This window comes from Ambystoma mexicanum, chromosome 9 (genome assembly GCF_040938575.1).
Source record: "Ambystoma mexicanum isolate Mex_15411 chromosome 9, UKY_AmexF1_1, whole genome shotgun sequence".
Lineage (NCBI taxonomy): Eukaryota > Metazoa > Chordata > Amphibia > Caudata > Ambystomatidae > Ambystoma > Ambystoma mexicanum.
In genome coordinates, this window is record NC_090931.1 from 746272582 (window position 1) to 746299111 (window position 26530).

General features: G+C 45.5%; 1 protein-coding gene across 1 annotated transcript in view; it reads left to right on the top strand.

Annotated features, from left to right (window-relative positions):
* Positions 1–26530, top strand: part of NAB1 (NGFI-A binding protein 1) — a 226022-nt gene that overhangs the window by 187672 nt on the left and 11820 nt on the right. The window contains exons 5-6 of the mRNA XM_069615674.1: positions 19743–19862; positions 23688–23853. Coding sequence (XP_069471775.1) covers positions 19743–19862; positions 23688–23853 — 286 coding nt within the window. The remainder of the gene's footprint in view (positions 1–19742; positions 19863–23687; positions 23854–26530) is intronic.

The window sequence follows — 26530 nt, forward strand, 5'->3', positions numbered from 1 at the left end:
CTGCAGAAATTGAAAAGAAATTCAGAAGCGCTATGGAAAAGTATCCCCTCTACAGCTAACAAAGAGAATTTCTCATTCGCTTCCCTTAACTATAAAGAAGCCATTGTCCAAGCCAAAAAAGACAATTATAATGACCACATCACCAAGGCTAAATCAAGCACCAAGGAACTCTTCATCTTGAAAGAGCTAGAATCTCCTGCCCCACCTCCTGATACCTGTACCAAAGATACTTCTTGGTGCACTAATATTCAGAAGGCATTACAAGATAAAAGTACAATGCTTCAAACCAAAATAGAATTAAAAAAACTCCACATATTCAACACCTCCTCTACGCCTAATACCAATATTCCAGGTAGGAACATGCACAACCAATTCAATTTCTCCCCCCTCTCGATCAAAGAGGTTGAGAACATCATTACGAAACTAAAACCCTCTGCCAGGGAGATATCTGCCCTGCTCCCATAATCAAAGAGGCAGCGAAGGAACTACCCCCTTCATCACATTCCTTATTAATGCTTCTTTCAAATCCAGTACTGTACCTAATAACCTAAAAGATTCTTGGGTACTTCCTTTACTAAAAAAGCCAACTTTAGACCCCAATAATCCCTCTAATTACAGACCCATCACCACTGTAACCTTTCTGTTGAAAATTCTGGACCCAGCAGCTTACCTGCAGATTCAACATCACCTGGAATCCAACAATCCTCTTGGTCTTAGACAAACAGGGTTTAGACCTAGACATGGGACTGAAACAGTGTTGATCGGCCTTAAGACCCAAATTCAAGCCCTCAAAGACAAAGGCAAACTGGCCCTGCTCCTCTTACTTTACCTATCAGCTGCGTTTGACCTTGTGAACCACAAAGTCCTGTGCAGCCATCTAACATCTGCTGCACATTTCTCAGATGAAGCCAATGCTTGGATCAAGTCATTGCTCACTAATAGATCTATGAGAGTGTTTGCACCATTAGCATCCGGAGAACCAACACCCGTCACATGTGGTGTTCCCCAAGGTTCTTGCATGTCACCAACACTCTATTATGTCTTTACCAAGCCACTATTTGATGACCTAGACTATTTGGATGTCACATATACCAACTATGCTGATGACACTCAAATACTCATCCCCATTACCAGTGACTATGCCATAGACAGCCACTTAACAACATTTGCCTCGTTATACAAGCCTGGATGGCCAAGCATGGACTCTGTCTTAACGATGATAAGACAGAGCTGCTCCTTCTCGGGCCTCCTGCTAAACTGAAAAAATTAGATAATCAATTCACCTCCTTCAAAATCGATGGTAACATAATCAAAATCTCCAAAGATGTAAAAATCTTAGGCATTTACTTAGACTCTGCTCTCACATTAACTAGACTAGCCAATGCTACTGCATGTTCTTCTGCCTATACTTGCAAACCTATCACTGTCTGCAGACCATGCTTAACGGCTCCCGGGAGGATAGCTCAGCAGCAACGTGCTTGACTTGGAAACAAGACAACACGATGCAACACAGGTTCGATCCCCGGGTCCGCGCTTAAAAACCACTGGCTATTAAGTGCGTTATAAATACGCAACTAAGAGACATATTCCTGTAACAGCGCCTCGATGCCCACAGGCTGTGCGAGCGCTTTAAAAATGCAAATAAATAAAAATAAAATAAAACTGCATCACTTTAGCTAGAGCTAAACTTGACTATTGTTATGCACTCTGTCTTGGAACCACCCAAAAGAACCTAAATAATTTGCAAGTCATACAAAGTAATGCCATCCGGTCAGCTCTGAATATCCCGAGATCTCAACACATCTCTGAAACCAGGGGTAACTTGAACTGGCTTGCCGTCAAGCAAAGATTCGCACTCAAAACCTTGTCTCTTAAGTGTCTCACCAACATGGCACCCCAATACCTAACTAACAGTTTCACTCGCAATTTACCAGCCCGTCTGACCAGAACTGCTCAAACTGCATTAACATCCCCTGGTTCAACTTACAAAGAGCAGGAGGGACTAGCTTCCCCGTCTTGGCAGCGAAAAGTTGGAACGCGCTCCCCCTAACATTCAGATCAGAACGCTCTTACCACGTTTTCAGGAAAAATATCAGGCTCTGGCTACATGATCAAGAACGCAACTAATCCCATAACAATGCCTACCTTGTATTGCTCCCTTTGACATTGTAACTATTATATGTATCATCTTGCTCCCTATCTATTGTATATTTGTGAAATGTATCTGTATATATGTTTCAAGGGGATTGGGTCCTCCGATTTATTCCATATCTATGACAGTAATCATCACAGCTGTGCTGCTTCGGAAAATCTTCGGTGTCCTGCGTCGATGACGTCGATACGCCCCCCTCGAGGACCTCCTCCGACGGCCGATGTCACTGGATGTTATAAGTAGGACGCACGACTCCCGTAGCCCTAGTTCCGTTTTTTTCCGCGAACGTGTTCGCTTCGGAGATCTCGGCGCGCCTCGACTCTTTGGAGTTTCTGTTCTTTCTCGGTTTTTCGAACCTGTTCGTATTGTGAAGTATATTCTTCGTGAAGATGTCTACCTAGTCTTCCATCCCGTGTCCGGGCTTTAAGAAGTGCGGGGACTGTGGGTCCAAGATGTCGGTGACGGATTCGCACGACACCTGCCTCTGGTGCCTCGGGGAGGCCCATGATACGGATGACTGTCGAGTGCCAGTCGCTCACGTCCAAAGCCTTGCGGGAGCGCAAGAAGAAGTTGTCGGTAGGTAAGGTGTCCAAGCCACGGAAGTCGAGGTCTGCAGGGCTTTCGACGGACGATTCGAGGGGCGACTCTCCACATCGTCGTCAGAAGTCCAGTGGGTCTCGGTCCAGGAGTCGGTCCCGCCACACCTCTGCCTCTTTGTGGCACTCCCGGAAGCGCCACCATCGGTCGCCTTCCCCGTCCTCATCCGAGGACTCCGCCCCTCGGCGGGTACTTATCCTGACCAAGCATGCGACGCCGTAAGAATGGGCTTCCTTCGGGAAGAAAATGTTAGCGATTCTCGAATCGTTGGGCACTGGTCCGTCCGCGCCTCTGAGTAGGGTTGGTCGTGATCGGCCGAGAGACACCGCTCGCACACCTTCGGGCTCAGGTGGTCGGCACGATTTGCAGGAGAGGTCCCGCTCGGACAAGGGGAATCGTTCTCGTCGTGCCCGTTCCAGGTCCCGGACCTCGATGCGCTCGTGACTGGGTGCACCTGTGGTGTCTTCAAGGAAGACGTCGACACCGTTGGTGCCGAGGTCGTCGACGGACTCTTTCGAGGCCCGGCCTTCGAAGAAGTCGTCGACGCCATCAGTGCCCAGGCTGTCGAGGGACACACTCGGGGCTCTGGCCTCGAGGCCTGTGTCGATGCTGTCGGCGCGGCGTTTGGCGTCAACGCCGATTCACTCGACGCCTTTCGAGGCTGTTTCGACGGCGGTACCCTGAGGCTCGGTGGAACCCCCTAGAAAGGCTCTGGCCAAGGTCAAGCATGGCTTTGTTCCACATTCTGTGCCTTCATACCGCCATCTTGAGTTCATTTCAGAGGTGGAGGAGGGCTCTGATGATGGCATGGTTCCTGATACGGTGCCAGACAAGATTCTCTCGGGCCATAGCCAAATTGAGGACCTGCGGCAGTCCCTGCACGACGCCAGTGGACTGGACACCTCTCCGGAGGTGGAGTTTTGTAGGCCTGAGCCTGGCACTCGTGCCGACTCCTCGTACCGGCGCCTTATGTCTAGGGTCACTGAGTACTTGGGGTGGTCTGCTCCCCCAGGGGATTTTCTTCAGGATGACCTTACGGATATCCTCGACCAAGGTCCACCAACTGACCCGGTACTGCCATTCCATATGGCTCTACAGAGGAGGGTGGCGGCGGCTCCGGAGAGTCTCCCGGCAGTGGGCAAGTCTTTGCCGCAAAAATACCGCCCAGCCAGTAGCGACCCCTGCTACTTGACCAAGCACCCCACTCTGGAGAGTTTGGTGTTGCAGGCGGCTATGGCCCCGGCAAAGCAGGCGTCGTATCCTATCATCCCTCCTGATAGGGATGACAAGCGTTTTGACGGCTGGGTGAAGAAAGTGTTTTCTTCAGGGGGTATGGCGCTTCAGGTGGCCAATTCTGGATGTGCCTTGTCGTGTTTCACGCACATTCTGTGGAACTGTGTTTCCTTAGCGGCTGAACATATTCCCGAAGGGGAACGAACGGGATAGTTTCCTTGCCAGGGTTCAGGATGGCAAGGATGCCATGTGTGAGGCCGTTCAGTCGGGTTTGGACATGGCAGATTGCGTCAGCCGGTCCATGGCGGCGAGCACCGTAATACGCAGATTTGCGTGGTTGCGGAAGTTGGGGTTCGCTCCTGATGTGCAGGCCCGGCTCCTCAACATGCCCTTTGACGGGGAACATCTTTTTGGCAGCAAGGCTGACGAGAGCCTTTCGAGGTTGCAGACCTCCAAAGCTGCAGCAAAGTCGTTGGGTGCTGCAGTTCGCCAACCTTCGCCTTTTCGTCCTAGGGGACAGCAATGGAGGGCAGGTTCCTTTAGTTATTACTCATCCTTTGGTAAAGCGAGAGGAGCTGCCAATCAAAGGGGCCACTGTAGGAGTGCCAGAGGTGGAAAACAAGGTACTTGAGGTACCAAGGCCGCTTGGGCTGTTGCCTCTTTACCCTCAGGCAACGCCGCAGCCGCTTCAGCTCAGTCATGAGGCCATGTCCCATGGTTCGCCGGTTGGGGGAAGGCTGGCGCAGCATCTTGCAGAGTGGCGCGCCATTACTTCAGATGTGTGGGTTCTGGAGATCATAACCCACGGCTACTGTCTTCCTTTCCGGCAGAGGCCTCAAGACAATCCACTGGGGAATCTCTCTTTGAAGAGTCCGGATCCGCTCCTTGCGCAGGAAATTCAATTCCTGCTGGAGAAAGCCGTCATAGAATTGGTGCCTGTAGCGGAGAGGAACAAGGGATGGTATTCCCCTTATTTTTTGATTTCCAAGAAAGGCGGGGGATTGAGACCCATCATGGACTTGCGCGGTTTGAACAAACTCCTCAGGAAGGACAAGTTCAAGATGGTTACTCTCTCTCAAGTCCTCCAGGCCCTTCAACTTCAGGAATGGTTGGTGTCTCTCGACCTCAACGACGCTTATTTACATGTGCAGATACATCCAAAGCACAAGAAGTACCTGAGGTTTGCGGTTGGCGGCTCGCACTTTCAGTTTCGGGTCCTGCCGTTCGGATTGACCTCCGCTCCGAGCGTCTTCACCAAGCTCATGGTAGTGGTGGCAGCGCACCTCAGGAAAGGGGGGATTCACGTCTACCCCTACCTGGACTATTGGTTGATCAGGGCGTGCTCTCCCAAGCAAGTCCTGGATCATCTGTCAGTCACCTGCCACTCCCTCCACAAGCTGGGCTTCTCCCTCAACTTAAATAAGTCCCATTTGACACCAACTCAGAGGCTGCAGTACATCGGAGCAGTGCTCGACACGTCCCTGGGGCAGTGTTTTCCTCCCCAGGTGAGGGCTCATCACATTCAGCAGATGGTGCACAAGTTTCAGCTTGCCCAGAGTCTCTCAGCGTTCGAGTTCTTGAGATTGCTCACCCTCCTGGCATCCTGCATTCTTCTGGTGCCAGAGGCCAAGTTGCGGATGAGATCTTTGCAATGGGCACTCAAGCTCCAGTGGTCTCAGTCCTCCGGCAGGATGTCGGACCCTGTTCAGGTGCCGTCCTCGGTCGCCCAGGACCTTCTGTGGTGGGCTGTCGAAGACAATCTGATGAAGGGGGCTCCATTTTGGCTATCCTGGCCGGAGGTGACGATCGTGACAGACGCATCCCTCACGGGATGGGGAGCTCATGCCAACGAGTTGACAGTCAGCGGCCGTTGGTCTCCGTCGGAGTCCAGACTTCATATCAATCTGTTGGAGTTGAGGGCCGTCAGGCTAGCCCTGAAGGCTTTTCTGCCGACTGTGCGAGGGATGAATGTCCTGATCCTGATGGACAACACGGTGGCCATGCACTACCTCAACAAAAAGGGGGGGCAGGGTCACTTCCTCTGTGCAGGGAGGTGATGCAGCTCTGGTTCTGGGCAATCCAGCAGGAAGTTTCGATCTCGGCAGTTCATCTGGCGGGAGACGAAAACGGGACGGCGGACGCTCTGAGCAGGCAGAGCGCGATCTCTCACTAGTGGGAGTTGGCTCAGGAGATTCTCCTGGAGATCTTCTCCCTTTTGGGGGACCCCTCAAGTGGATCTCTTCGCCTCCAGTGTCAACCGAAAGTGCGAGAGGTTCTGCTTGCGGGAATTTCCTACAAAAGGAGCCTTAGGAGACGCGTTCTTGGAGGAGTGGTCATTCCCACTGCTGTACGTGTTTCCTCCAGTCCCCGTCATCCCGCAAGTACTGCGGAGGTTACGGAGGTTCGGTTCCCGGATGATCCTCATTGCTCCGGCGTGGGCCCGGAGGATGTGGTACCCGGACCTTCTCGACTTGTCCATCTGCCCTCCATGTCGTCTTCCCTACCGAGACGATCAGCTCTCTCGGGAGGGGGATCAGGTTCTCCATCCAGAGGTCAGATCCCTCAACCTTCACGCTTGGTTTCTGAAAGGTTGAGGTATAAGGATTGGGACCTCCCTAAAGACGTGATGGAGGTGTTGCTCTCGGCCAGAAGGCCCGCAACAAAGTCCCTGTACCGTTGCCATTGGCGTAAGTTCTGCGACTGGTGCAGGGTTAAGAATGTGGATCCTTTTGCATGTGACATTCCCATGGTTCTGTCTTTTCTGCTTTCTTTGGCCCACAGGGGCCTGCAAGTAGGTACCGTTAAAGGTTACCTGGCGGCGCTGTCCATATTTAAGCGCTCGTTTGAGGAGTGTTCCTATTTTAAAATTCCTTTAATTTCTCAGTTTCTGAAAGGGCTCACTAATGTGTTCCCTCTGTCACCTTTCCAGGTGCCCGGTTGGGATTTGAACCTTGTTCTCAAACTTCTGATGGGTGCTCCGTTTGAGCCTTTGCATTCATGCCCTTTGAGACTGTTAACTCTTAAAACTGTATTTATGGTTGCGGTCACATCCGCTCAGAGTGAGTGAGTTACAGGCACTTTCAGTTATGCCACCCTTCACTGTGTTTCATAAGGACAGGGTTGTCCTTAGAGTTCGTCCTTCCTTTCTTCCGAAGGTGGTGTCAGAATTTCATTTAGGCCAGAAGGTTGTTCTTCCGGCATTTTATCCTCCTCCACATCCTGGTAAGGAATAGGAGAGGCTCCATAGGCTTGATCCTAGGTGAGCGTTAAGCTTTTATATTTCACGCATGTCCCGGGTCAGAGTGGACGATCAACTCTTCATTGGTTACGCTGGAAAGCGTTTGGGACAAGCTGTGACGAAACAGACTTTGTCTCGGTGGATTATTCTGGCTATTTCTGAGTGTTACCGCTTGGCGGGTAAGGACCCACCTGTCAGCTTGCGGGCCCATTCTACCAGGGGTATGGCTGCCTCTACTGCCCTACAGAGGGGTGTTCCTATTCGTAACATCTGTGATGCAGCCACCTGGGCTTCGGTACATACCTTTTTACATCACTACTCCCTCGTGTCCATCTGTGGGCATGATCTGGCCTTTGGCAAGGCAGTCCTTTACTCCGAAATTTGATTGAGCATTCTAAATTTCTGTTTTCTAAATTCTTTTCCCACCTCCCTTGCATTGGTACTGCTTTGGGAGTTTGTCATAGATATGGGATACGTCGGAGGACCCAATCCCCTCGAAGAACAAGTTACTCTCTTACCTGGTAACGTTCTTTCGATGGGATGGTCCGACGATGTATTCCATATCGCTCCCTTCCTGCCTGCCCCGCTACAGAATTTCTTATGTGATTGCAGCTTACGTTTCCGCAAGGCATTGTGTGGTCAGACTGGCAGGAGACTGGTGTCACACGTTCTGGGGGAAAAACTACAACTGAGGCTACGGGCGTCGTGCGTCCTACTTATAACATCCAGTGACGTCGGCCGTCGGAGGAGGTCCTCGAGGGCAGCGTATCGATGTCATCGACGCAGGACGCAGACGCCGAAGATTTTCCAAAGCAGCACAGCTGTGATGATTACTGTCATAGATATGGAATATGTCGTCGGACCATCCCATCAAAAGAACGTTACCAGGTAAGAGAGTAACTTGTTCATCTTGCCAATATCCTACCAAACTCAAATGCATATATGTAAACCTGTAAAATGTAATTATGTAACTTGTAAGCTAAGCACCCAGATGCCTCGGGGCTTGGAGCACTTTACAAATAAATAAACTAAATGAAACTAAACCACTCATTTGCTAAATAATTCACAAAATGCACCAGGAGAGTCTAATAATGATACTTTAATTGTATTTCACTAGGGTTTTTATGGAAAATGATTGTTTAGTGAATTATTTTTTTGATCCTCCTTTATTGGGTTTACTGGGTTTACTTGTTTTATCTGTCTAAATCATTTTAAAGTAAAGAATGAATTTTTTAGATAAGGCAGAATTTGCAATATTTATTTGAATTTGTAATTCTGTTTATGCTGTTTTTATATTTTATATCTTTCTTGTTGCTGTGTTTGGAAATTAATATTTGTGCAATGATATAATGTTTTGAAAAAGTTGAATTGATTTTCAGCTGTATTCAAAAATAAAAATAATAATACTCATTGCACCAATGTGGGCAGAACTGCCATGGCACTCACATCTAATGCATGTGTCCCTATGCCCACCAATCAAGGTACATCCAATACAAAACCTGCTAACACAGAAGAACAAGCAGGTAACACACCCTACACCTCAGACGACCAGTGTAGCAGCCTGACTCCTGAGGTCAGAGTTTGACCATCTACAACTCCCCCCAAAGTGTATGAATATCTTTAGAAAAGCACGAATACTCAAAACAAGACATTGCTACTTTAACAAGTGGAAAGGATGTGTGTTCCGGTGCAAGAAAAATAAAACAACGCTATAGATTGCTCAGCTTCTGATGTGGTACTATATTTCATGTACTCGCTTCAGGTACATTTGGCAGCTTTCGCAGCAGACACCACATCCTATCAAAAACTGTTAGGGTGACTTTCCTCATTGCTATAACATCTATTCAAAGAATAAGTGCACTACAAGCACTGTCCGTCACTGAGCCATTTGTTACCATACCTAAAAACAAGGTGGTTCTAAGAACACATCCTAGGTGCTACCCTGAAATTCACTTTTAAATTCCACGTAAACCAGTCAATTGAATAGCCAGCTTTCTTCTAAAACCCACAAAGTAGAGGAGAAAGATCCCTTCATATCATAGATGTGCAAAGAGCAGTAATGCTCTTGACAAAACAAAGGGCATACAGAAAACGCAACAATTCTGTGTGTCCAATGCACTAGGAAGAGAATAACAGGCAGTCAAGGCAACTATCACAAGGTGGATTGTTAGATGAATACAGATGTGCTACTCTATAGCTAACAACACACTGCCTTCTACACCACGGGCGCATGCCACAAGAAGTACAGGAGTAACCCCTGCTGTCCTAGCCATTTACAAAGCGACAACTGGGAGCTCATTACAAACATTCACAAAACTCTACTGCGTAGAAACACAATCAAAAGAAGATCGACAAGTGGATCAGGCGATATAAAGACATTTATTCAATAACAGTCCTTCAGCTGTCCTGTCTCCTTCAATAAATACTACTTGCTAATCTATGCAAATCGTGTGAGTCTAAGCAGATTCACAAACTCCGGAAGACAACGATTACTTGGCAGTAATCGTCTTTCTGAAGATTGTATCTGCTTAGAATCACACGCTCCCTCCACAACCTGGTGCAGAAGGGTGCATTCACAAAGCGACACGTGAGGGATCATGGGTATCCGTACAAGTAGGGCAGGGATAGTGTTACACGTGCCTGTCAACGCCCCCTTTTTTTGTCTGAAAACAACATGTAATACTCTGCACCAACCACTAGATGGCAGACTTTGCAAAGAATGTGATTCTGAGCATATACACGCTTAAAGACGATTACTGGTAAGTAATTGTCTTTTCAAAGACGATTACTGGTAAGTAATAATTGTCTTTTCAATTAAAATAACATGCATCATCTATCATGATTTGGGTGTTGTGGTCTAACCTAATCATACTTATTTGATATGCCTTCAAAATGTTCTAGGCTGCATCTATAATTATTTAGACATAGCAAGGTTCTATAACGTGCAAAAAGCAGTTTGGAGGCATTCCAACAGATAATACATGCTATGTTTTGCTAGGTGACTGAAAGATGAAAGTGAGAGACTATTTATTTACTATTAGGAAGCCCTGTGTTGACCAAACCACAAGAAAATTACTTCATTGAGGGGCAAAATGTTTTATCCGCCATTATTCCTTGTTCAGCAGGCATGTTATTCTTGTACATTTTTGATGTATGGCCTTATTGGCATCATAGAATTTTAACTCTGCACTGTTGAAACTATTGTGGGAAGTGTTCTTAATCAGTTAGATTTGCACTGGTAGGATGAAGCTCGAGTAGTGCTGTTTTGGAATAGAGTATCCGGTTCCTTCTCACTTGCCCTGTACTTCTTACCTACAACAAGCACCAAGGAGTCCTTGCCATATTTTTCTGCAACGAATAGGACACATTGATGCTGTTAGTCTATAATGGCCACACAGCCATCGATAATGGCCACAAACCTTGGGCGCTCCGTGTTACCCCTTCCTTCCTGAGGTACCCTCACTCCCCCTGCCTGTCCTGCAGATAACTCCCCATGCCTATCTTGTAGATAGCTTGTTATTGCATGATACTGCCCTGGCCTTCACCTGGCTGCCTTTTCTGCACGGAACTGTTTGCTTGTGCTAGCGTTCCACCAGCATTAATTGCCACTCATGGCCACGCAGCATGGCTCAGTGTTCTGATCCCTCATCTTGCACTGCAGCAGTGCGCTAGAATCCCTACACACATTTTCTTTTTGGGCTTGCACTGCTGAACAGTAGCTTCGTTCAGCACACTGCCACAGGACACAGAACACACTGCTGAACTCCTGCACAAACATCAGTAGACGCTACTCGACTATGCTAGCTAATCTATGGATGTGAGCAGATGTTACTTACCTGTATCATAGTGCCAGATCTGACCTTTACATGCTTTATGTTGCAACAAGGTATTCATATAATCCTATTTCATTGGTTCCCCACATCCATTGCTCCCCGTCACTGGTATGTCTGGTGTGCCTGTATCTATTCAGTTCTGCAGAGATTCACTGTCAGAAAAAGTGTCACTGGTCAACAAAAGATTCACTCCAACTCTGAGACAGTTCAAGGGTTTTCATAGAAATTTTAATGGCTCCTAGGCCCGTCCCACTTGATCTCTTGTCTTATTATGCACCACCTGCCTAGCCATGCACCTTTAACCCCCAGGCTAGTGCTACTGAAAGTTGCCCCCTATTGTCTAAAAACTGTCTGTGCTAGAGAGAATAATCTACAAGCGTGCTGTCTAAACTCCCTCAGGAACTTCCTAACTATCCCTACTCTATCCAGTCGTTGGTGATCTACTGGGATGTGTGATGCTGCCTTACAGACTGTATGATTCAAGCTTCTTCTAAACATGCCCGCTCCCGCCTCTCCCTTCTCTACTCTTTCCTCTTTTTTCCTCCGTCTCGCTTCTCCCACCACTTTTCTCTACCTTCGATGTTTTCACTCCTCCTAGGTATTGCTTCTTCCCTGTTGATGTTGCTCCTGCCTCCACTACTCCCTCTTCACACTATACATCCTTCCTCCACGCCACTTTTCCCTCCTTCACACTACTGCTGCCCCCTCCATACTACCACTCCCTCTTTCACACCAGTATGCTCTCCTCCACACCACTCTTACACCACAGGGACTCCTGCAATTCCTTGGCAAAGATGGACTACTTTTACATATTTGGAAGCCATAAATGGCTTAAACAAAACTACAGCTAAGAAACTGGCTAGACTTGTGCACTGCTTAGAGACATGTTAATGTGATTTGTACCGCGCACTGCTGCCATTTGCATGGTCACTCCTCCACACCACTACTCCCTCCTCCACACCACTTCTCCCACTCCACAATTGTCACTCCTCCCTCCAAGCCACTACTCAAGCACCCTCCTTTAGATCGGACACACTTGCTTCACAGTCGCTCCATACACCACTTTTTCTACACACCTGCCACACACACTCAAACTGCAGTACCACTGTTACTCCTATGCCAATACTTCACATGCTCCACACATCATCTCCAAAAGCCGACCTTGAGTTGGTCTCTTGGTCGTCCTCCAGCTCCATCTCTTTCTCTGACCTCCCTGAAAAACCCATACTTCTGCTTCCTGTCCCCTGATTAAATGCCCCTCCCTCTGCTGGGATTGGATTACACTCCCTTGCCAATGTATCTCCGATTTCCCCACCCAGGGGTGTGTGTATCAAAAAGTCATAAGGAGGGAACTAAGCCACACCCACTTTCTCAGTGTTGGTTTTCTGTATTTTAAAGAAGGGGACCCTGAAGGGCCAATGTTTATGTTTGTGTTCCAAGGTCTATTCTCGCAGGGCTTCCAGGTAAGTCTCTTGAGAAAGAATGGTCTCATCTCCCTGTATGAATAGGGGACCTGCAGCTTGTCGCGCAGGCTCTCTTCCCTTATTTGGGAGTACCACAGTGTTGCAGCGCATGGTGGCTGGTGGGCCTAGAAGGCTAATGTTCGTATGGTGGGACCCTGCATTGTGGGGGCTTTTTTTTGTAAGTCTCTGAGTGGAGGGTGTTTTATTTCCCCTCTCGGTCCCCAGTGGTATAGGAGACGTGGTGGCGCTGTGCAGCCTTCTCTGCTCTATTCAGAGGCACGGCTAGATTCTCTGTGCTTCTCTGTGTGGACATGGCTTCTTGCTCTTGTCTTGCCAAGGCATCATCTGAAAAGGCTTCAGGTTCTCTTCCATATGGTGGAGCTCAAACTCTCTCCAGGCATTGTCACAAGGGTTACATTTTGCATAGTTCATATTAACTGCACACCTAATACTTAGTACATGCATAGATCAATTCTCTCCTTTTTACTGCACCTTAGATTATCTCTAACCTGCATTTGTTGCCATGATGCTACACAGGTAATTGCCTTCAGAGGTGTTGGCTAGACCAGAAATGCATGCATCACACAGAAGGGGACAGTGCAATTAAAATGCAGAATATAGATCTAACACCTACATTTTTGCATTGTCAGGAACTCCTGCAATTCCTTGGCAAAGGTGGAATATTTGACATATTTGGAAGCCATAGATGTCTTAAACTAAACTACAGCTAAGAAAGTGGCTAGACTCCTGCACTGTTTAGAGTCATGTTCATGTGATTTGTACTGCACACTGCTGCCATTTACATAGTCTCCACGCGCTCAGGTGGGCCTGAAAAGGAAAACAGGAATGGGTGGGCTTGTTAGTGGGAGGAGAGGGAGAAGCGCACAGGTGCTTTTAACGTTGTGTTGATAGTTTCAGTTCTGAAAAAACAGTCACTCTGTATGGGTTTTGATTTTAGGTGGTGTGGGTCGGTGGGCGTGCAGGTGCTTGATTCTGTATGGGAGGCCTTGTGTACTTGTGCAGTGTCAGTGCTTTGACTGTGTTGCAGTTGAGTGCGTTATTGGAGGAGGTGAGATGTTTTGGTGTTAGTGTGACTTGGATGGTTCTGGTTGCCGTGTGAGGATGGCGTTGTTGGTTGGTGTGTGGTGTGTTTACAGAAGTGTGGAGAGTTTTAGTAGGGTTAGTGTGGAGAAAGGTGGTTCTCATAGTAAACAAAAAGTGTCTAGTGAAACATTCACTAGACCTGGGGACGCCTAGATTGTAGTCAATATTACTGTATGTTAGAATAAATATCCAATTGTGATTCAATTAAATAAATGCAAGTAATACACTAGTAACATAGTCCTTTAGTTTAAATTCTTCTCTTTTATTTTTCTAAATTGGCATGCAGAAACGCTTGCCGATGCATTTTGGACTGTGTGTTAGTCTTCAGGGCGGACTCTTTGCTTGGTCAGAGAAGTGAAAGTATGGCCTTGCTTGTTGCCTGGGTAGTGGAAACCTTCTAGTTGAGACTGATATGGACCATGGCTCGAGGCTCTGAACCTCGGGAGACAGCAGCACTAGTTGAGGTGCTGGGCAATATTATCTAGTGTGTTTCATAGATTACACCAGGGACTCCATTGAATTGGTACAGATAGTATAGGATTCTCTGGTTTTAATGGACGTGCTTGAAAAAATTATTTAGATACGAAATGCTTCAAACCAGTGCTAGGTGATGTCAGTCCTTTGTTTGCTTACGGGACCACGTGTCCGTCTCACCATTGAATGGTGTTGTAGGTGGTTCTCATATTACTAATGTGGTTTAAATCATTTTTGCGTAGGTTGTTTGTAGATTCAAATTGAAACACATTGTGCTGAGTATTCATGACAATAGGGTCTTTCGCTGGTAGGTCAGTCAAGTTGAATCACATGACCGATGGCCCCTGAGCTAAAACACCGTAGTTTGCGCTTTGCCGTAAGCAGCGTGCTTCATTCGAACACTGGCCACACATTTGGCGCATCAGGTCGGCAAATCAGAGGAACGTTTTCTGTGCTTTCCGGAAGCTCAGGTTTTCCTCTATTGCCTATTCCCTTGGTAGGGAGTTAGTTTCCTTGAGATGTTTGAAAAGGCTGATCCACCACCATAATGCATTTTCAAATATTGTTTGGGTTAAGACATACGTCATTGCTAAATCTCAGTGTTCATTTTGGCCCGTTGATGAGATATCATCTTTTAGGAATTTTGGCCCTTGAACGTGAATTGCTCTGTGAACAAAACAGAGTGGTTTAAAGTGGATCCTCTTCTTGACTGGTAGCCAATGTAGTGATCTTTGCGCTGGTGTGATGTGTTCTTGTTGAGTATTAGGAGGAGACTTTCTGCTGCATTCTGGATCCGTTGCAGTTTTTTGGTCAGGTAGTCTGGCATTCCAAGATAGATACTAATGGTGTAGTCTATTCTTGGCATGATGAGGGAGATGATGGGCCGTGGTCTCTGAGGAAGGGTATTGTCCGCCTTAGTATGCAAGTAAGAAACACATTTCTTTACTACTGTGTTGACATGAGCTTACAGCGTTAGGTTACTGTCCATCAAACTTCCTATATTTTTTACTACTTTGGATGATTCCTTTTTCGTTTATTTGGCCAGGGTATATGCGGTTGTATAGGGATGTTGTTTGGTGTGATTATGACTTCAGTTTTGTCTATGTTGAGTTGAAGGCTGGTGTTGCTCATCGATCCGTTGATTTGTCATAGGCAGTTGGCAAGGATTTTGTCAATTTTCTTGCTGGTATCAATTCCGTAAATTAATTGATTAAAATCTGCATAGTTACAGCATGGGAACCCATGCCCATTGTTTCATCAGTGGTGTGATGTAAATGATGAAGAGCAGGATGAACCTTGTGGACCTCCACAGGCGAGTGTGCACGATGTTGAGCTGAATGGTAGTAGCAAGGTGGTTTCATGCTTTTTGTGAGGAAAGTTTGTATCCACTGTAGTGCAGTGTTGTTTATCCCTGCTTCTTATATCCTTTTAATGAGGGTTGAATGGTTGACTGTGTCAGAAAACGCCAAAAGGTCTAATAGTATCAGAGGGAAATTATGTTGGAGTCTTGAGTTCATTTTGAGGTCACGCCAGAGGAGAGTAGAGCCTGAAGCCAACTTTTGCCTGGTCCGGTAGATGGTTGTTTTCTATGTGTGCCAGGATTTTTCCATATTCATATTTTTCTAGCAGTTTGACCAGTTAGTGGATGTTTGATATAGATCGGTATTTGGTTGGGTTGTCTGTGTTTCCTGACGGATCCTTGAGCAGCATTTTAATGTGGGCATCTTCGAAACACCTAGGTACTGTGCCTGTTTTTAGCAAATGGTTCTTGAGTTTGCATTTTGCAGGTGTTTCTTCATTAATGATGTTCTTGTAGCTTTGTTGTTTTCTTTTGCTAGTGTGGTGAAATGTTCTGTTGAGTTACGGGTGAAGTAGTTAAGTATTCTGATTGCCACTGCAGTTGGTTTGAGTGTGAAATTGATGACTGGTTGGATTTTTATGACTTTGGTTTTAAAGTGGTTTGCAAGGTCATCAGAGTTTGTCAGGAAGACGGGACGTTATTGCAAGAAGTCGGTTTTCGTATCTCATAGATGATGTTGAAACTCCCCCAAGGCACCAACCCTGGCCTCTTACGCTTCACTGTCTATGCCTCATTCCTTGGTCAACGTATCTGTATTGCTTTTCTGGTAACACACCAGGGCCTTAGACTCCTGCACCGTCCTACACAGACCAAAAGCAAGTACTTGGCCTCAGGGAGGCGATGAATCACACTTAGACTACTGGTTTAGAAGAAAATAAACGACTCGTTATAGGCCCTTTATTCACACTCAATATACATACACATAACTAAAACATAACATATAGTCAATTATACATAAACATAGAAAAACGGCTTCACCGTTAGTATAGCTGCAGAAGACGCCTTCATCTCGGCCACCACAACACTGCTTGGTTCCAGAGCAGGTAGGCAGAGAGATCACTCGTGCTAACAGGGTCTGGAGCGGAGCGTCCTCCCTCTCAGTGAGACTGCATTACCCGGGGTCCAATCCTCTCTGACTTCACTGAGGAATACCTCACCTCTTCATGAGGAAATCCCCACCCCTTCATGGTTACCACTGCCCACGGCCGAAGGGCAGACAGCAAGCATTGGGAGCAAGTAGTGGAAAAATCCTGCTATAAGTAGAAAAACCCAGCTTCTCTCCCTCTCCTTCGTTCCCAGAACCCCTTATCACTGCACCTGCAAAATTCCGACTCCCTTCTTGGCCCGTCCTTCAGCAGAAAATACAATAACTATCCTCCACAGTTGGCTTGACATTGTGACCTTGCAAACATTGCAGAATTCTCGTTAGCTTACTGAGCCCACAAAAACGTAGACTTTCATTGCGGTAATGGAAGTGAATGTCCAAAATGGCCACGCATCAGTGCCATGTTTTCTTAGCTCATTTCGGCACACTCACTACAGTATCTCCTGCTTTGAGTTATGTTGTCACCTCTTTACAAATGTTCCTCTGCTTCACTACTCTTATTATCTCTCCTTGAATTGCTGTTTGCTACACTGCAATCAGCCACTGGATAGCAACCTGTGATAGAATTCTTGACCAAAGGATCTTCCTTCTTGCCCTAAACGCGTCCACTCATTCCCTCTTATCTCATTCCCCCACGCATGCTCACTATCTCCTATAAATTATGGATATTTGGGGTCCTTTTTGGCAGTAGAAGACGTGCAAATGCAAGCTGGTAATCAGACTCTGCATCCCTCCTGGACCTAAAGAGTGCCATGTTGAAGAAGGACATGCAACGATACATTAGACAGTTTATCTGGTTCTATATGAAAATGTCACACCTAAAAGCCTTCCCTCAGATATTCTAGGATGGGTGTTAATTACTATTAAATATTCCGGCCCTAGAATATTTGGGGTAAGTGCTTGATTTTCTTGGGAGTGCAAATTTGGGAGAAATGTTGGCCACTGGCGACCTTTTATAGGGATGTGTATGCCACCTTTTACCCTTCACATTTGCACTCCAAAGTGCACAGTGAGTAAATGCTGCCTGGCATGCTGGCATGCTGAGCAGAGTTTACTTCTGATTGTGAATGTTGCTTGCCATGCTCGCATGGCAATCAGTGTTTGCAATTACAAATAAGCGCTCAACGACATGTGAGCATGTCAGAGAGCGTTTCATTTTAATTGTATTTGTGAACACTGCTTACCACGCGTGCATGGTAGGCAGAGTTTACAAATACAATTAAACCCTTCCCTAAATGCGAGCATGATGGAGAGGGTTTAATTGTACACGCTGCCTGCCATGCTCACATGGCAATGTGCTTGTACTATGGATCCCTATGGGGACCGCCTGCAGGCCCCCATAGAGATCTCCAGCATTTGTGCTAGACGAAAATCTATGCCGGCACAGATGCTGGAGCATTTGTATGGTGCGCACCGCCGGGTGTGGGGGGGCGGCGTAAATGCCAGTTGCGTTCTGCCCCTCCTCTCTGCCATACAAATGATTGAATATGAACCTGCATAACGTGAATGAATGGCCTCATGCATTTGAGGTACGTGCTCCTAGAACACGAGCCTCTCTATAAATTGGTACTAAATGCTGAATGTAAATGTTTAAAATCTGTACAGGCTATCGTGTGTTCCTTCCGCAGTCAATTTGGTCCTCCTTGAGCCTGAAAAAGCAGATCATTAAATTCATCTTTTGTGTTTTCTGTTGCGTTTTTGTGTCAATTTCCCCTCTGGGCCACGTAATGAGCAACCGCATCATTGGCGACTTTATCTAGTAAGGCAACTTAGATTTTGCTCGCTCACAGGTACCACTTTAGTGGCACCACTGGTTTTGGCTCCTACTGAAGCTATATAGTTTTGGCTCATAGTCCCCCATTAACGTTGCCATCTGAGTGGTGCTAAAGCTCCAAATAGAGGGAAATTGGATCATTGTTGTAGATGTCTGGCAAGTTGCATACCGCAGACGGTGCAGCCTGAAAGGGGCAGAGGTGGTGGGAAGAAGCAGGCATTGCAGGTATCCTTTCATCATGGGGCTGGATTCCTTCATGGTGGTACTCCTGTGGCCATGCCTGGTTCCCCCTGTCTCTCCGGCTGTGGCCTGCACATTCAAAGGAGCCCCCTTTAGCACCACCAGAACTGTCGATCATGCACTACACCAATTCTACCCCATTGCTGTGACCCCGCAGGTGGCAAAACATCATTTCCCACTTGTCAACTCAATGATATTCGTAAGCCAGTAAGTTAAGGTTGCTCAGTGGGTAATGCATCTGCTGCGGAGCTCTACCTAACCTGTGTTCCAACATGTTTGAGTTCTGCTAGGTTGGCTCCGTTTTTCATTTTTCTCATCGAAATCGTTATTATAATGCACTTATGCGGTAATAAGGGTGTTACATAAATGCTCTTTGTAGGTGGCCCTATATGTTGATAATATGTTGGTCTTTTCACAAGACAACCTTTCCGCTATGCTTGTCCAAACCTTTAACTAGAAAGCAAGGATTATTGGGAATAGCTTGTTTTCTTCGATAGCAGGGACTATAGGCACTCAAAATGTTATATACGATTGTTTTGGTCCCCAATTCTTCCATTACACTACAGATAAACGTCACTGTGGTGCTGAAAGCTACTCCAAATTGCATTGCCTCGTTCCACCTCTACAAGCACACTATGAAAAACATGTTTCCTTGTTAACACAGAGAACAAGACAGACCACGCAAACGAAGAGTTCATCTTTTTAAGAAGCATACACATGGAAAGTGTTCTCTTTCTTTAAAAGAAAGTTTATCATGGCTTTATTTTTCTAAAAGTGTTTGGCAACAGGTATCCTCATTTTATTTTTATTATGTCACAAATGAGTAGCGGCAAACAAAGGTGGAACAAACACAAAGAGGTCTTATCGCAACTCATTTTAGGATTTATCTGAAAACTGGAAAGAGCCGATCTGGACATGAGGAATAGCTGACAAAGAGAGATCTAATTAGATGTATTTTAATAACCATGCTACACCTGCATCCCAACCTGTTACCCTTTGGGTGCACCCTTTGAGTACATCATCCGTTGCTTCTCAGCTAGCTTTGCGCTTTATAAGTTGCATACAAAGATGCATGCATGTGGAATCCCAGGTGTTTTGATATGCAGAACTACCCGTAGATGTTCAGCTTTGCATACAGGGTACTGATGGGTGTATTCTTTTTCCACCAGGATGGCTACTTGGATTATCAAGAGGCGCTGCAGACCTTTCAACAGAAGCTCGAGGCATTGAGAGAACAGCTGGCGCTGGCCAAGGCGAAAGGGGAGGATCTCGCAGCGCATAATTATCAGGTAAGAGACTGAAAATGGCAGGACATCCATAACTAGGAATTAGTACTGCAAGCTTGCAACTACTAGTACTGCGCCGGTCTTCAATTAGCGGGCAGCCTGGAATAAGTGGAATGTACACGATATGCATGCATGCTGGTTCTGGAACAGAAAATCTGCAAAACAACTCCCACAGGAGCTTGCATTCTAGGGTGAAACATTTTTAGTAATAAAAAAGTCAGAGGCGGTAAATGGTTTATTTCATTGGCCACCTTAAGAGTCCAAGCTCCCCATTCAAAAAGTGTTTACCTCACAATCAAAGTAAGTGCATGCAATTTGCCAAAATGTTGTTTTTATTGTATTATTGTCTTTATACCAAAATCATTAAATTGTGTTCCCTTGAACAGTAGCACAAGCCGCGTGCCTCTGTGCAAACTCGTAATGGGATACATCACTGTGAGAAACACAAGAAAGCTCCAGGAGTACAACTTTCTAAAGTAACATTGTTACACAAAAATGCACAAGTGGGTTTAATTTATGAAGTTGCTCTATGGAAGGAAGAGATACAGTATGTGGAATGCTGGTTGCTGTAAACTCTTAAACCCATAAGGGCTTAATTACTTATGTTGATTAATACCACACACTGCTACCACCCAGGGGCAGGCTCGGGTGTGCTATCGCAAGATATTTATGGCATGGGTATAATGGAACGATAAAGCACCCATATTTACCAATACAAGACATTTTATATACCCCATACCCTAGCTATCTTACTGGAACTTTTGGGGTATTTAAAAAAAATAAATATATATAGGTGTTTAAAATACCACTTATTTCTACCTTTCTTACCATACTTCTAATTAAGTATTGTATCTAGTGCCCTGAGTTTCTGTCAAATTTAATTCTTGATGTAATCTTGAGTCAGGCCCTCAAAGATTCTGTTAGTGCAACTGCCCTTTCCTGTTTCCATAATAAGGGAACTCCTCGTGGCAGGGTTTGAAACTGTGTCACAAAATCGTGCCAACCACGCATCCTCGTGACTCAATAAAGGGAGAAACACAATTCACCCCTAACATTCACTATCTCTACCTATAGGGGGTATAAAGATATATTTAATAAAAGAGATAGGACAAAGAAATAATAAACTCAATGTTTAATACTAAGACCCTACACGTATTCCTAACTCGAAGATGTGTACTCCTATCTTGAAAAAATAGATAAAGTACGAAAAATACAAAAATATGTAAATTTATCATACAAGAGAATAAAGTTCATAATTGAAAAAATAAGTATCTTAGTATTACACATTGAGTTTATTATTTCTTTGTCCTATCTCTTTTATTAAATATAACCATGCATCCTCTCCATGCCTCAGCCTTACCTCATACGTTTCTGCTGGCCAATTACGATTCTATCCTGTGGCTCGTATTTAAGGGTTTAGATGTGTGTCTAAAGAGTTTTTTCCTCTCATGACCACATTGTGAGTGTCCACAGCTGTGATCTCCACAGGATTTCAGCTCATAAATGTTCTGCAGTGAAAATTAATGTTCCTAGTTTTCATGGCTCTCCTCCCTTTCTCCCTTCCCTCGGGATAAGCTCCTAGTTCCTACTGACAACACACTGCACCATATATTATCAAGCAACAAGCAGGAAACACTTAATAAAGAACGATCGTGCTTCTTCCCTGTGGCAATGATATGATAGGTTATTTAGGTTATTTTTTTATATGATATGATAGGTTATTTATAATGCGCTTAATACCCAGAGGTTTCTAAGCGCGGACCCAGGGATCGAACCTGTGGTGCTCAGTGTGGGCTTCCTTCCAAGGCAAGCACGTTGCCCCTGAGCTATACACCCAAGACAAAATCTGGGGACATGGACACATTATCATAACGTCACACTTGAGGTATTTCATCTGATGCTTCTAATAAAACTCGAGTGAGGTACTAAGCTAGGTGACCTTGGCACCCCAACAATATTTTGGTGGTCTCAATCCACTTTAAAAGGTGGGGCTGCAACATTGTTAATATGCTGGACTATCTTTGAGACTGCAAGTGTGCTGAGTTTGCTTCTTGTATGCACAGGGTTCCTTTCTCCATAGAGATATGGAGACTGTTTCTCATATAGCCTAGTTGTGCCTATTTGATTTATCTCTCCCCCCATATCCCCAAGATTGTGGTACACTCCAGGATGTTCCCCTATGCCACATGAGTCTTGCGAATACTTATTGGTGAATTTGTGCCTGGCCTTCAGACTTGTTGGCCTTGGCTGTGAGTCCCGACCTGCTTCTACATGATTGGGTGAAGATGGGATTCTATCCCAGCAACAGGGGCTTGGTCGCTAGGTTCTTATGAAATTGATCCTGGGCCATCTGGAACTTCCCAATGGAAATCCTGACATTGTTCAAAGTACTACAATGAGTTACAATAGCAAGTGCTCGGCGCCATTCACCACCAGGCATACGTCATTCAATAGAACAATGTTCTTATGTAAAGATACCTTGTCCTAGGACTACCTCTATCTACTAAGTTGTGTTCAAAATGACACCCTGTACTTAAATGAATACAATGAAGAGCTTCAAAATATATCGAAATCTTCAGCACCAATGATTTTCATAGACTTCTTTATTGGAGCAAAATGCCAGACTCCTGAACTACAGATGCGCCCTTGTTCTCCTCACCATTTATGATGCACATTTTCCCTGAAAATATGCCTTGCATTGCAGAGAGGGCTGACAGTTTAGGATAGTCCCGTGCTTGTGGCTGTTTGAGTTGGGTACAGTAGTGAGAAAAAAAAGCATTCTAGTTTTACAATTAAAGATATCGTGTGACAGAATATGCGATGCTATAGTATTTATTTTCGTAATTTTAATATGGGATCCATGTTCCTCCGCTTACTACCCTCTCTGGGATTTCTCCATTAACGTCCCAAACTTGACAAATTCCACCTACCAAATACCTCTCCATGCCCTCCCGTTCCTCGAACGCTCCCACCATCCTCCACTCATCCACCTACGTGGGCAACCAAAGATATGCCAATTCTAACTTACTTAGCCACCTGCAGTTATGGGAGTTACCCATAACTACGTTTTGTCATTGGGGAAAGAACACATACAATAGTGACTTAGATGCAGCCTGTGGCACTTCACAGAACATCAAATACAAGAGTGAAACTTGATCCCTTGTGTTGGTGCCTCCTTGGTCTGAAAATAAATAATCTCTTGACTCCTTTATATCCTCTGTCTGAGTATTAACATCATGTTCCCAATTATCTATCGGGGGTACATATTGTAGACTGTTAAATCTCTCCAGGACTAGTCCTGCCTATGCACTCTCTAGATTATTTCACTGTTGTCCCGCTCGTTTGGGTTGGTTTCTGGAACTACACCCAGTTTCACTGTTTAAATATCCTATAACCTTTATTTACTTCACATACAAGTAAAGAAATGCAGGTTCAAAAGTATTAAGAATATAGCAATTTGGATAATTAAATTTTCCTCCCAAAGGGGATGTGACAATGGATTTATTTTCCTTTATGGTAATGATTTTGAATGGTTGTGCTGTGAAGGTTAATTGGGCTGGAAGCTGTTTTTATCTTAATGTTATTGTGGTTGCGATTTAAGACAAAAGGGATATAGATTTGTCCTGGTTCTGCATCAATTCATGAATATTTCTTGTACTGTAGTCACTAAAAACATTCCATCAAGTTATTATTAATATCTGAGGACATTACATATTTTACAGCAAACATTACAATTTGAGAAGGATCTACATTCACTTTGCCCCTTCATGCATGCTTGTTTATGCTCTTGTTCTCACATAATCACTATGCATTTTTCGTTTGTCATAGGTGCAGCTTGAGAAGCTCATGTCAAAGCAAATGGAGTGTTTACGGAACCCCTCCGTATATGAGAGGCTCCAGTACCCCGAAAGACGACATTCCACAGGGATCTACGTCCAAAACTCTGAAGAGCACAGCCCCAGTGGCCAGACATCAGATAATTCAGATGGACAAGGTATGCCAGTCAGCAAGCAACTTGACACTGATAGGATTCAGGGGTGATTTAGAAGGGTACAAGTGCCATTTCAGTGAGATGAGTGGGTCTAATTAGGCAAAGAAAATGACTCCTTGCGTAATCTCTGATCAAGAGATTTTTTGTACTGCTTTTTCATATTGTTAATGTGTCTCATCTATCAGTTGAGCCAAAGGTCAAAATGTACTGAAACCGAAACCGGATGCTTTTGCTTATTTTTCCAGTAAGGTTTTGTTTTATCAAAAGGCACGATTCATACACAGAATACTTTCATGATTATTTAAAATGCTCAGATATGAATTATCTATCGTACCCTCTAAATGCACCTAGCAAAGCCTACTGCTAACTTAACCTTCTATATGCTTCTCTAAAAAACAAAACATTTTGCATATTCTATGTCTTTTCAAATAATGTTTTTATGCCTATGTACTTCTAGTATAAGCAACTTTAATTGTCTTTAACATCTATCCATCTTGGCCACCCACCTTGGGATCGAGGTCTCACTCCTACACCTTACCTTATGCTTAGTGTGCACTCTTTCCTTACTGCTCTCTCTAGCTCGTACCTTGCCAACCCTGTGTTTCCTTGTTTGGTTCCCATCTTCTGCTGGGTGTCTTCCTGCTAGCACCTCTGCAGTCTTTTCCTAGCTCCCTCCTTGTGTCTTAGCCAAACTGCCTCCTGCTTTTTCAACCCCACCACTTCCCATCTCCTGGTCTCTTTACCCAGTCACCTCTTGATATTTCTTTCCTACCACCTACTGTTGCCTTTGTATCATTTTTTAGATAATGTTATGTGATTAGCCGTGGATGGAAGGGTTTAGTGGGCAAGGGCGGAAACTGGTAACTCCCCATATTGTTTTGTTTTGTTTTTTAAAACACTGTGCAACAGGGGTCACCCGGCCTTTCCTCAGCTGCCCCTGATGCTGCATTTTATTTTTTAAATAAGCCGGGGGCAGCCACCATGAGTACCAGCGACACCCCCAGCAACAACTGTGGGGGTCGCCTGGTCTTGCCCTGCCAGCCCTCGCTGGTGCATTTATTTATTTTTTAAACTACCTGGGGGTTACCAGGGCTAGGCCCAGTGACCAACAACTGCGGGGGTCGCTGGGTCTCGCTCTGGTGGGCCGGTCAAACCCCATTCCGTTCACTGCAACAATTGCAGTGGTCGCTGCTTCGTGCACTGGTCGGGCCACGCTGTTGCTTTTTTTTTTTTTAACTCACCCGGGTGGGCTCACCAAGGCAAGGCCCAGTGACGCCAACCCCCACCCCTTCCTTCAACAATTGCAGGGGTTTCCAGGTCTTGCCCTGGTGGCCCACACTGCTACTTTTTAAAATATGACTTGGGGGTAGGGGGGGCACCTGGCTGCCCCTCCCCCAGCAACAATTATGGGGGTCACCGGGTCTTGCCCTGACAGCCCCAACTGATGCATTATTTTTTAAATGGCTGGGGGGCACCAGGGCAAGGGCCAGCGACCTCCCCGCTTCCCGAAAGCAACAGGGGTCGCAGTCTTGCCCTGGCCGCCTCTGCTGATGCTTTAAAAAAAACAGGTGATGGGCCGCCAGGACAAAGTCCAGCAACTCCCCCAGCAACAATTGGGGGGGGGATGCAGGGCCTTGTCCTCAACGGTTCACAACAGCGGCCCCCAGGCCAAACTCAGATGACCCCTTTCAATAGGGGATGGTGCCCTTACCTTGCAGCCTCTGGGTTGGGGCAGGCTGCTGCAGCCAATAAAGAAAGACCTTCATTTTTATTTTTATTTTATATTGGCCTATGGTTTATTTCAAACCTTTGCCACATCAAGACCTTATTTGACTTCTGCAGTCTTTCGGCTTCGTACTCTACTAGGCTTTAGGCATTAGGCCGAATAGCTGGATTTTGGCAGAATTTCTGCCAAAAACTCACTCAAAGCTGAAATTTGGTACACCACTACTTTTAAGACTCCCTTTTTGCATTTTAAAGACATATATCATTAAACATTAGAATTTCTGCTGAAATCGTTTTGCTTGAATACTCCCGCCTATCAGCCCCATGTGCCCTTAACACTCCGTCTACATTTTTCAGTGTTTCCTTTACATGGAGTCAGTCTTTTAGTGTGAATTCAAAATTCTTATTTTTCTGGAATCTTGGTTGCACATTCTTTCATTTTGGTGCCACTGCACTATTGTTGTTTGTGTTGTAGCTGTCACTGCTCACAAAGAAATTGTATATCCTGGCCTTGACCTGCGCTACCAAAAGCGGAGAAGGAGGGATACCTGTCGGGCTGTGTCTGTTCCACCTTTATGATTGGGATCACAGCTGGTTTGGTGATAGTGTGGAGCTGAGTAGGCGGTTTAGCCATTAGTCATCCCTGTACTCCTGAAGAACAGTAGCCCTTTCATCAGTCGCCCAATTAAAATTCAGTACATTAAGTACATTTTTTCTTTTGCATGTGCAAGATTTGGTGGTGGTTGGGTGTGTTCTGCTCTTCCACTGCACATTACATCTCATGCCCTTTCTGTTGAACTATTTGTCTTTGCAACCCTGATAAGCCTATTTGTCCTCATCTGCCCCAGCTGCTTTCTTTCTTTATTGCTTCTTTTGCTTCAAACCTTTTTGAGGAAGTCACTTGACTGTCTTGAAGGTAGATGGTAGGGTATACAAGATGGCTACCTGCTGCCAT